The 12,704-nt window shown below is 39.9% G+C and overlaps 1 protein-coding gene across 5 annotated transcripts in view; it reads right to left on the minus strand.

The window, feature by feature from the left end:
• Nucleotides 1–2,077: 2,077 nt before the first annotated feature.
• The window catches only part of LOC310840323 (kinesin-like protein KIF16B), a 102,006-nt gene continuing 91,379 nt past the window's right edge, over nucleotides 2,078–12,704 (minus strand). For all 5 annotated transcript variants that reach the window (XM_083729955.1, XM_083729956.1, XM_083729958.1 and 2 more), the window contains one exon: nucleotides 2,078–3,285. In XM_083729955.1, coding sequence (XP_083586081.1) covers nucleotides 3,127–3,285 — 159 coding nt within the window. In that variant the 3' untranslated portion in view covers nucleotides 2,078–3,126. The remainder of the gene's footprint in view (nucleotides 3,286–12,704) is intronic.

A 12,704-nucleotide genomic window follows, 5' to 3' on the forward strand; every position in this document is an offset into this window, starting at 1 on the left:
CTGGTCCAGCATAAAGTGACGACAGAAGGAAATCTATTCCTGCATTGCTAATTCACTGCATTTCCTCACTGCTGCCTGAAAACTGGAGACCCCGGGCACTTCCTGCAAAACCAGATTGCTGCATTTCCCTTCTTTGCACTGAGAAAGAGGCTTCCCTTATCAGCAGACGGAGAAGTAAAAGCTGGAAAAGGGTTAGTGTGTCCATGTGATACAAAGAAAGTGGGGTGTATTTAGTATGCATATAAACCCTATAGAATTTTTTGTGTGTGTGATGTGCAATAATAATGTGTGTGCTTTGGTCCCACTTGCAAATAACATGCAACTTGCAACTGTTCTCCCTTGCCTGTGTAAATTTGGCTTTTGGGGGTGGTGAATAATCACCACCCGTGTTGTAAAAAAAACCCCAGTGTTCTGGTTTAAACTATAGTGAACTGTAAGGGATCTAAGGATACTGTCAACTAAACTACATAGATATATGTCCAGGAGAGACATTGCAAGGGCAGTTTCAGGTGCTTGGTGGGCCTGAGGAATCACAAAAGGAGTATTAGAAAAGGAATTTCTTAATGGACATCATGTTTCCCCCCTTTTGGGAGTAGCAAATGAATTAAGAGATTCAAAGATGCAGCAGGTATTGTCTTCAATAGACACTTGGCATATGATCCAACTGGCCTTGGAATGAGGGGGTGAGAATGGGAACTGATCTTTGCCTAGTGTGGATGGCGGATCATCTAATATGTGGGAAATTTGATGTTGTTGAAACAGTAGGGAAGAGGAGGGCAGATAGACAATGACACACACAGAGCGAGCATAGATAAATGAAAACAGACCCCATTATGTTTGTTTAACAAAAGGGTGGGCGCTGTGGGTTAAACCACAGAGCCTAGGACTTGCCGATCAGAAGGTCGGCGGTTCGAATCTCCGCAACGGGGTGAGCTCCCATTGCTCGGTCCCTGCTCCTGCCCACCTAGCAGTTCAAAAGCATGTCAAAGTGCAAGTAGATAAATAGGTACCGCACTGGCAGGAAGGTAAATGGTGTTTCCGTGCGCTGTTCTGGTTCGTCGGAAGCGGCTTAGTCATGCTGGCCACATGACCAGGAAGCTGTACGCCAGCTCCCTTGGCCAATAAAGTGAGATGAGCGCCACAACCCCAGAGTCGGCCACGACTGGACCTAATGGTCAGGGGTCCCTTTACCTTTTTTAACTAACTAATTAACTAAGGTGTCTAACTGTTGGATATGCAACAGGGATAATGCTTCTCTAAAACATGTTTTTTCATTGTCCTATATTGAAAGATTTTTGGCAGAAGGTAACTGAAACCATCAACAGATCTGTATGGAACAACCTTACATTTACAGAGCAAAATACCCCCTTGAATTACATGCCCAGCACATGGAACCTTACCAAAGGACAATACAAGTGGACTCTCTGTGCCCTTATCACAGGAAAAAGACTGATATGATGAATTGGAAAAATAAAAATGCGTCTCCCTTCTACAATTGAAGACTTGTACAAACTCGCAATATATGAACAACCTGCATATGAACGCAGACTTGACATGCAGAAATTCAAGGATATTTGGAATCCATTCTGACAAATACTGTAATAGGTTAAGATCTGGTGAAGTACAATAACAACCTTGTAAAACAAAGGAGGGAATGAAAACAGGCTTGCATCAAAGTCTAATCAAAAGTCTAGGCTAGGGAGGTGATGAATATGGTATTCTCAGCAGTCATCATTGTGACTGTAGAGTTCAGCCTAGAAGAGGTATTCTGGATAGTGAATAGAGGGTTGTTTGAAAGAGAAATCTAGCAATCCAGTACTCTTACACACACTTTTAGATTCACAAATGAATCTAGAATACTCTGACTTTTTTGTAGCTCCATCCTAATGGGAGAAGTTACCCTGGAAACTGACGTAGACAGCCCAATTTCCTTCTGAACAGAACTCCTATTATTAGCACTAATACAACTATGGAATAAAAGTCTATGAAAATCCTACACAGAGAATCCCTGCCTTTTGCAACAATAAAATCAAGATTAACTTATTCTGCCTAATACTAAGAAATCTTTAAGGCTCAGTTTTGATGAAATGGAGAATCTTTATTGTACTTGAAGATACAGAGAGAAAGAGAGCGCTCACAAATGAGTTTAGCAGTACCTTGAAGATAGTTACAGTCGGTGGTTTTGCTTTTTAAAATCTTTATTATATACAGAGTATGTACATGCCTCCATTGTAGGTCATATATTTTTTTTCAATTTGTACTTCTACAAAATGGATATTGCTGCCTCTATACATGTGCAATTCTAAATAAGCCCTGAGTAAATCTTAAAGCACATTGAAATAGTCTAAATTCTTATTCTTGCAACTAAGGATCAGTCAATGATAGTGTTATACCTTTATGGGAGAAAATAAGTTTAAAAAGTAAGATTCCATGCTGCATTTCTTTTATGCCTAGCCGTGAGCACAATATGATACATAATATACAGTAACAATCCATATAATTAGAAAATGTGAAAAGAAGCTGACCTCATTCCCCCCCTCCAAAAAAAGCTGTTGCTTCCTTTTCTTTTGAATTAATGGCAAATGATTGACTCAAAATCTCAAGTCTTTGGATTACAATGCTATCCAGTTCTCTGCAGATTATATTTTGTAAACATTCAAATTTAAGGTAATATGCGGAAGAAAATGCTATGATCAAATAGATAAAGTGCAGTTCTCGAGATATACAAGGCATTGTGCCAGTATTTTTTTAAATGGAACAGGAAACCTGCTTAAGATATAAGCTTGTCTGCCTGCTGAAAACATAATCAAAATAACTTGGAAACAGTAATGGAAGGCTGTATCTCTCTGTGTTGCCAGAGAACATGTGCAAAGAACTTTGGCCGTCAAATGGTCTCAACCGTGTGTGAAACTTGCATTGTTTCTCAGACCAATGTAAAGTAGAAAACCTCTAAAGTAGAACCCAGAACTAGGCAGAAGAACCATTAAAAATGCTGTTTTCAGCAGTCAATCCTTTTGAGTGGAAATTTTCCAGGAATGGCAACCCAATTTTGTTGCTGAGTTCATTGAGCAGCAAGGAAGACAAGATAAAGTGTATTCTTCGGCTGGGAAGTGAGGCTCCCAATGGTTAACTTGTGCCATGGCTGCTGTAGTCAAAAACACCTTTCTTGAAGAATGACGAGAATTCACAGATGGCATGTTTTGAAAGGGCCAGACTCTCTTTGTTTACATGCAGTGGTGATGATGGAGAGTTGAGCATCACAGCAAAGAAATTTCTGAGATATTCCTGTGGAGGGAGAGAAAAACAGAATCACAACTGTCATGCAGTGACTACTGTGCTTAGAGAAGCATTACAAATCACTAGAAAATTAAGAATCATACCAACTGAAATACAAAACCTTTAAAACTATTCATCTTGTCTAAAATCTTAAACATTGATTAAAAATCTATCTTCCTTCTAAGCATTTCCCAATTTTCTACTAACAAATGTATTGCATGTTATATACCCAACTAACAAACCACTGAAATCAATGAACTCCTATCCACGGATATACAGTGGTACCTCGGGTTAAGTACTTAATTCGTTCTGGACGTCCGTTCTTAACCTGAAGCACCACTTTAGCTAATGGGGCCTCCTGCTGCCACCGCGCTGCCGGAGCACGATTTCTCTTCTCATCCTGAAGCAAAGTTCTTAACCTGAAGCACTATTTCTGGGTTAGCGGAGTCTGTAACCTGAAGCGTATGTAACCTGTCGCGTATGTAACCCGAGGTACCACTGTAAATGGGTCTTTTCTTCAATCCTTTATCAATGTATTCTGCTCATTGTTTATTGTTTATTATTTTAAATATAACAATACAATAACTCATACTCCAAAACATGTGGCCCAGAATTAGTGCAATATTTTCCTTTCCCAACACTTTCCCCCATAAAACTGGAACCCCTTCAAATGTATATCCAGTGTCGCAGAATCCCAACCTCTAGATGCTCAAATCACATAAGACTAACTAAATTAACAAAAACAGAGGGGGAATAGGGGAATATATATTTTCAGAGTGTCTCTGACAGTTGTCTTGTGTAATCACACACCTTTGACAAGAGGTGGAGGAAGTTGTGCCAGATATGTTCAAACTTATTAAGATTCTCTCTTTCAAAATAAGCTCCTTTCTCATTGTCTGCATGACTCAAGAAGTTGCGAGACCTGTGATCTGCAGCTGGTCCCCTTTGGGTCCTCCATTTGTGAAAGATCATTGTCTTGGCAATCTCTACTGCCCTTTGAAAACGCATGTTCGATTCTTGCTTAGGCCTCCTCTTCTGCTTGGTCAACCGTATAAATCACTAAAAAGAATCTTAGTAAATACTTATTGTCCACCATATAGATGAATTTTATTAAGTACATTGGGTGTAATATGGTTTGATATTTGGAATGCCTAACCTGCCTTTTCCCTTAGAAATCCTTTGATTAACTCTTTTTCTTTTCTTTTTTGCTATTTTCACCAAAAAATGTACATGAAAGAAGTGTTTGCCACTTTGTCAAAACAACATTCTGAGCCATAAAATGAGATTTTTCATGTTTTATTTTAATAGCTCCATCTGTATTCATCTGTACTGTATTCTTTATCTTCTGAGGTAAATATAGCTTTGTCAACTTTAAAACAACATTTACCTCAGAAGATAAAGAATACAGTAAAAATGAAAACAGTATTGAAAAGTCACAATGTTTGAGTTTTGTGAGGTATATAAAGATGCAAAATATCTAACAATGTGAAATAAACGAAGATTTGCAGTACTTCTTAACACTGTTAGAAACTCAGATATAAATGGCTCATTAAACAATTACAGTCAACGAAACAGAACGCCTAGTTGCCATTTTAGGGCCGGATGGCTTGAAAGTCACTATTTTTCAATATGACTTTTCGGTTCCTGAATTTTGTTCTGATTGTGAAGATAAAACAACATGGATAGAATTCTAAAGGATGTATTTTTAGTGTGTGAAAACAGTCAAGATCTGAGGATGGTGGAGTCATCAGGCACTATCCTGGCGCCCAGGCATCTTCATTTTGAGTTGTGGCCGATTGCCAGGTGCAAAATGTGGCTGGCAAATTTTGAATACTGTTTCTTAATAGAAATTGCTGTAAAAGTTGCAATCAGGGTTTTTTTTTTATTGGTAGAATGAAATTTGTATGTCTACTATCTATCAGTTACCTATCTTCCAACTTTACAGTATCCTGTGGATTTTATACACTTCAAAAATTTCTAGTATCTTTATGGTGATCCCACTACCCCCCCCCCAAAAAAAAAACACCATATCCAGTTTGGCCCTATGATAATGTCCTGCATTTATCTTCCAGTGCTTCAAGCTTGGGTTACAAGTGCTTGGGAAATATCAGTGAATGACCAGAAATTCCATGAGTTCAGCTTTTGCAATATCAAGACCTGTTCTCTCTTTATTATAGCTAAATTTAGAAGGAGTTCGGACATTTTTTCATCTCTCATCATTGCCCCCTTGCTATGGGTAGCTTTGAGCACTGCAGGAATCCAGGAACTCTAACATCTGAAGAGGGAATTTGAAAATCTGCCCTACAGAAAGATATAGAGACTCCAGATATGGGTAGATTATAGAGGATATACCAGAAAGTACAGATGAGCCTATCATTTGTGCATTTGCTCCCTGATACTTTTTGTGGAGTACTAAATAGTGTATAAAATTCACTATAAATAATACCTTAAGAATAGCAAGTGACCAACTGTCATGGCATGAGGAGAATTTATGCAAAACGTATCTCAGACTCCTGGTGAAAACAATGTAATATCTGAGTGGAAAACGAGAGCATGTGAAATGCCCAAATGCACATAAAACGTATGATGGAGAGTAAATGAAAAGGTGAAATGTAAGCAGTGGTGATGGAAATATTATGTACAGTAAAAAGGATCAGGCTTGCTCAGTAACAGACTGGATAATAACAGCCTTGCTGTATCCCGGTGACACTGCACACTGTAATTGTGGACTCAGGGGAGAAAATAATCTATTTACTAAAGTATCCTTTGAAAAATGCACAGTTCAGAGAGTTACATGGAGCATCAAATTTATTTTGAGCAGCTTTCCCCAATAAGTAGAAATTTCATCTTCAGGTGAAGTTTTTCCATGTAAACATGACTGACGTGTCTAAATACTGCTAAAGTTCTCAGAGATTTATTACGCAAATACTTCAAAATGTTAAGCAAAGCGCATAGCTATTTTATTGGTCTTTTTTTTCTCTCCTGACTGTACTAACCTCCATACCAACGTTTTGCTTTGAGATGCACAACAAAATCCCTGTAAAATGAATGTCAACAGACAAAACAGTCATTTAAATCAGGGAACAGATGTGTCAGCCTGAGTTATGACTAGTTCGCAGAGCAAGGTTTCCTCTGTTTCATGCGCATTCCCTCTATTAGACAACGAAAGCACAAATGTTGGATGCAGCAGCTGAGCAGCGGGCATTTCAAAAATGGGTAGAGTTAAAGCGGCTAAACTGCAATAATAGGTTGATTTATTTATTATTTATTTAAAGGATTTTTATCTCACCCTCCTCACAAGAAGCATCATATACAACTTAGGAGAATGCACCAATGTCTTACTCAGAAGATGTATTTACAACACCAACGTTAATTACAGACTGGCGTTTTGTCTCAATTTTCTTTGGAATTGAGAACTACTACCTATTTTTAGGGGGGGGGAACCCTATGTTCTGAAGGGATGGCATAGTTGGTAGAGCATGAGACTCTTAATTTGAGAGTCATGGGTTCAACCCCCATTTTGGGGGAAAGGGGTTGGACAACACCATTATTATTATTATTATTATTATTATTATTATTATTACTATTATTACTATTATTATTATTATTATTATTATTATTATTATTATTGTGGTACCTCTGGTTATGAACTTAATTTGTTCCGGAGGTCTGTTCTTAACCTGAAATCATTCTTAATCTGAAGCACCACTTTAGCTAATGGGGTCTTCCACTGCTGCCGTGCTGCTGCTGCACGATTTCTGTTCTCATCCTGAGGTAAAGTTCTTAACCTGAGGTACTATTTCTGTGTTAGCGGAATCTGTAACCCAAAGTGTTTGTAACCCGAGGTACCACTGTATTATTATACCCCACCCATCTGACTGGGTTTCCCCAGCCACTTGGGGCGGCTTACAATACATCAAAAATTGTAAAACATTAGATATTAAAATTTTCCCAGTACAGGGAACCCCGTGGTCCCTTCCAACTCTACAATTCTTTGAGAAGATCTATATCGCCTTGGAAGAAGGATGGATTTATCAGGTTAATCAATAAATGAATTAGGGTTGTCTATAGTTGGATGTTCTTCAATTCCTCTGACATGCAACGTCAGCTTTGCTAGTTTTTCCTCGCTGCCCCTTTTGTTTTATGGCAACTTTTCTTTTTAAAGCGTTCTATCCACTTACAAAGACGGTTGACAACCTACAAAGAGGTTTCAGCGCCGAACGTGGACTTGTTTCAAACTTTTATTTGAGGCTCAAAGCTGCTGCTGCTGCTGCACAGAGTGTCTGACCCAACATTTGAAAAGGTGACAGCAGTACTGCCCTTTTGGTTTGTCCCACATAATTATGCCCTTTAGACAGCCAAACCAGATCCATACGGTGTGAGCTATGCTTAGTTCAAAGCTTTAACCTTCCAATTCAAACACCCTGGAGAGGAAGAGAAAAGAAGCATGAGTAAGCCTGCGAAAACTCAGACCTGCTTCTTTATTGACTGGGCTGAGCAACTTTGCTCAAGCATTAATTAAGGCAAGAGTGATATTGTAGCCATTTAAAAACCTTATTGGAAGCTATTTTAATAGACCTGTACTCTTTAACTCTAGCCTGGTGTTCATGTGATAGGCAATATTTCAGCAGAGAGATGTCATTCTAACGTTTTCTGCACCATCTCACATCGTAGGGGCTCGGGTTTTCAGGGTATGTAGCATAAATCCTGGTTTAATTTAAAGTTATTAAAATTATAAGAAAAATTAATGGCTTTGGGCAATTCAAAGAGGAGCCGTAATTGCTCTTCTGGTTGTGACATATTAACAGGGAACGCGGCTCACTTCCACTGTTCTCATAATCTATTGCAAATCTTTGAAGTCAACAGCACAGTTTAACTAAAAGTTTTCTTTTTTAAAATCATGATTACCAGTACCTGCACTGTTTTAAAGCTTACGTGGTACAAACTACTCTGAAGAAAAGGAAAGTTGGGTTTGCAACTGACAAAAGCATCTCTCTGAGGTTGGATTATTTTTCTGCCTCCAGTTTACAGAAAGCATCAAGGAAAAATGAAAGGAGGTGGGGAAATTGAGGGTTTGGATAGATTTTACAAACCCAACATGCATGTGAACATATGAAGCATATGAAAATGAAAGTGTGAAAAAAACGGAGAACTCTTTGTCCTATCTCTAGCTGGTTAGGAACCAATGTTTTGAAGTATTTACAACATGAGCAATACATTGAAAAGCTCTAGATTTAAATCTAGGTATAGTATGCATATGGGACACGGGTGGCGCTGTGGGTTAAAACCACAGAGCCTAGGGCTTGCCAATCAGAAGGTCAGCGGTTCGAATCCCCGCAACGGAGTGAGCTCCCATTGCTCGGTCCCTGCTCCTGCCAACCTAGCAGTTCGAAAGCACATCAAAGTGCAAGTAGATAAATAGGTACCACTCCAGCGGGAAGGTAAACAGCATTTCTGTGCGCTGCTCTGGTTCACCAGAAGTGGCTTAGTCATGCTGGCCACATGACCCGGTAGCTGTACGCTGGCTCCCTCGGCCAATAAAGCGAGATGAGCGCCGCAACCCCAAAGTTGGTAATGACTGGACCTAATGGTCAGGGGTCCCTTTACCTTTACCTATAGTATGCATGCCCGCTAATAAGAATAATAATAAAAGTAATTACAGTCGTACTTTGGAAGTTGAACAGAATCCATTCTGGAAGTCCATTCGACTTCCAAAACATTCGAAAACCAAAGCGCAGCTTCTGATTGGCTGCAGGAAGCTCGTGCAGCCAACTGGAAGCCGCAGAAGCCCCGTCAGATGTTCGGGTTCCAAAGAACGTTTGCAAACCCAAATACTCACTTCCGGGTTTGCAGCATTCGGGAGCCAAAATGTTCAACTTGCAAGGCGTTTGGGATCCAAGGTACGACTGTATTATTTCTACCAGTACTTTTAAGTCTGCATTTGTACCAACGGTTGTTCTGAACTGGAGAGAAGCCATTGTCTGTAACAGCATAGCTGAGAGTTTGCTTTTTCACACCCCGGTAAAACGTAACATTATAATCTGCAGGTGTTTCTTGCACCGATCTCTGCTTTAGTGAGTTTCCCAGTGCACCTCACATTATGTTGAGCCTTACGAAACCGACTAAATGTCCAAGCAAGTAAAGCTCAAGCTGCAATAATTATCTACAATAATGCTTCCTACTACACCCATATATAACATTAAATTCATTCAGAATCCCTAGGATTTAATATTCCTTACAGCACACACAAGCAATAAAGCTTATGCTCTTTGCCACAGATGAAAACAGCAGCAACGCTATTTAAATTGTTGGGGGAACCTAGAATTTACAGGGGTTTTGTAGTTTTGTGAATTTGTTTTTTTTAGGGATGTGTTAAGGCCCTGTTTGAAAAGTTCAGAATATGCCTGGCTAGTGAAGGAAATCCATCTTTCCTCTTGAGCACTAGTTAAAAGAAGTCTTGTCAAAATCCATTCGCAGACAACAACAAAGGAATTGAATTTCCTACGCATCTCTGGGTCAGCGGTGACAGGATGTCATTTGCTGGAGTGGTCCTGGCAAACGGCTAACCCAACTGCTTGACATGCATCACCCTCAACTTCCTTTGGCGAAATCAAAAACTGAGGGATGATTGATAAGGTTGCTCTGAAAAGGGACAAGACCAAAGTGCATCTTGCGTCCTTGCCTGAGTGGTCGCTTTATTGATACACTTGAGCTCTGAACGTGAAAATCACAGTTTGAAAGCTATACAGGTACACAGCCCCGGCGCAGACTGGCGAGCACATTTGAAAAATTTGCTCTGATCTGACAGCAAAGGAAATTAAATAAGGTTAAACTGGAAAACAATGTATTTCCCCCCAAAAAAACAAACCAATATTAGTCACTTTGTCCTCCTTTTCCTCTAAAATGAAAACCATCTGTGGCCAAGTTGAAATTTCTAGCATATAAATCATACCGTGCCAGTTTCAAAAAAGTTAATATATAACCAAAATGAAAAAAGTAGCAATTTAGTAATCTTTTAAAACATCAAACTGGCTGAGTCAAAGAAGCAAAAACGAAAGGAAAAAAAGAGGAGCAGTAACAACACAGGCCTAAAACGGGAGAAGCCAAGATAATAAGGTGCTGCCTTGAAGCAATTCTTGCAAAGCTCTGGAACTGGAAACACAAACAATTTTCTTAATAATTTTTTGTCCACTGACATCTAACTAGCAGTTTTGACAGCTCTTCCTAACTGAGCACAGTTGCATAAAATCCCACCAGAAAAACATAAATGTTTCCCTTACTACTGTTTTCAGAAGAGTTCCCCTTTTCCTTGATTTGACTGGATTCCCACCCACATTTTATCTGAAGATAAATAAAATAGGGTAAGGCATATGAGCAACTACAGTGATTAACATCTTGCCTAAATGATTGTATTTAAGGAAGAGCCATGGCAAGTTTGTTCCTGCAAATGCCACGTGCTGTTCAGTTCTTCAGGGTGGGGTGCTGCTTTGCATTGTTCTGCTTCAGGCAAGTCTTCTCTTTGCACCTGGTTTTCTGAAGCTTTGGGTGTCTCCTTACTTGGTGTCTTAAAGGACATAGGGGGCAAGTGTCCAAGGCAGGAGGAATAAATGCTGCGCCACAGCCCCACAAAACCGTGCTGACCCCCACTGGTTTTCTGAAGGCAGCAGCGACATCTTTGAAGGCACATATTGGGGTTCGGGCAGCTGCTATGATACCTACAAAGCTCTGAAGCTCTAGGATCAGCCCAATGTGAATGGCCAACCCCTACAACCAACCATCCAAGTGCTAAGGTAAAGGGACCCCTGACCATTAGGTCCCTTTGGGGTTGCAGTGCTCATCTTGCTTTATTGGCCAAGGGAGCCGGTGTACAGCTTGTGGCCAGCATTACTAAGCCACTTCTGGCGAACCAGAGCAGTGCACGGAAACACCGTTTACCTTCCCGCCGGAGCGGCACCTATTTATCTACTTGCACTTTGACGTGCTTTCAAACTGCTAGGTTGGCAGGAGCAGGGACCGAGCAAGGGGAGCTCATCCCGTCATGCGGATTAATACAAAAGGGCTGACCAATAGGCTTGAAGAAACCCCAATGATTCAGATTATTAAATGACAAACTGATAATGACAAGTTGATAATCTTTGGGTTACAGAAGTGGCCATAATCCAAAAAGTATGAAGGAGACTGGGTAGAAAACAATATTGCCTTACTTCCCCTCCTCCCCATATAAAAATCATTCTGTGGTGTGCTTTGTTATGATGGCATGTCACCGAACTGAATCCTGAGGATGAAATTCCATTCGTTTCTGCAAGCAAGCTCCATTGCACGGTCTTCTTTTACAACTGTCTACTGCTAGGCATCAATGTGATGCTGTTTATATAATAACTCGACTCTTCAATCTGATAAAACTAGTAGCATATGCCCTTCAGAGCCTTAAGCAACTCGGTTTGATGTACTGCAACATTCGTGGCATTTGTTTATTCCTTTATCTTGACGTGTAGGCAGCAAATGAAAGCCAGGATAGAGATTCAGGAAGTCTAGTGTTTCAAAGGTCAGGATTTTTGTAGGCTTTATTTTTACACCTAACACGGAACTGAGGCACAATACCTGGAACACCCTTTTTCTTTTAACCTCATAAGTATCTGTATAGAAACCTGACAAATCTTGTGTTTTTTAGGCAAGTGTTGTAAGAATAAATGGCCATATGCTGAATCCCTTTTGCAGGCATTAAGCTGCACATGCAATTCCAAAAAGACATAACTTATCTGAAAAGCACCTAATGACAAGAAATGGCTGTGTTAATTAGCACTAAATACAACTGGGCAAAAGGAAACAGGAAAGTGGAAAGTCATTAAGACAAAAGAAGCTTATTGTTATGAGTTTATGTTATGAGTTTGTGGGTGCTAGGCACTTAATCCCCGGACCCAGCAAATGTTAAAAGCTAAAAGCTAAAGACAGGCTAGTTTCCTCAAGAGGTAATCAATCGCCTAGGAGATAAGCCATTAAGAAAACAAAGGAAAAGTAATGAGCCATTAAGAAAGCAAAGGCTTTGGGCCAGACGGCCAAATTGAGATTTCTAGCATACCATGCCAGTTTCAAAATCATACCATGCCAGTTTCAAAAAAGTTACCTAATATATGAGTTGCTTGGAATAGCCAATACTGACAGCGTGCCCTTTGTTGTGGTTCTGGAACACATTGAACTCCAAACTCTGGAGCCAGACTTGGGGAGAAGAAGAATATTTCCTAGGCAATTTCCTTTGAAGGTAGCAAATTTGCGATGCCAACCAATAAATTGACTCACAAGCATGTTAATTTAAACTGATGTATTTTCTGAGAACAGGAGACAGCAGTAACGGAAAGCTATGCTTATGAACTACTGGGCACAAAGTGTGCTGCATCAGTGCAGTACCACACTTTGTTGTGTGACGGTGG

This window comes from Podarcis gaigeae, assembly GCF_964106915.1.
Source record: "Podarcis gaigeae genome assembly, chromosome: 3".
Taxonomy (NCBI): Eukaryota; Metazoa; Chordata; class Lepidosauria; order Squamata; family Lacertidae; genus Podarcis; species Podarcis gaigeae.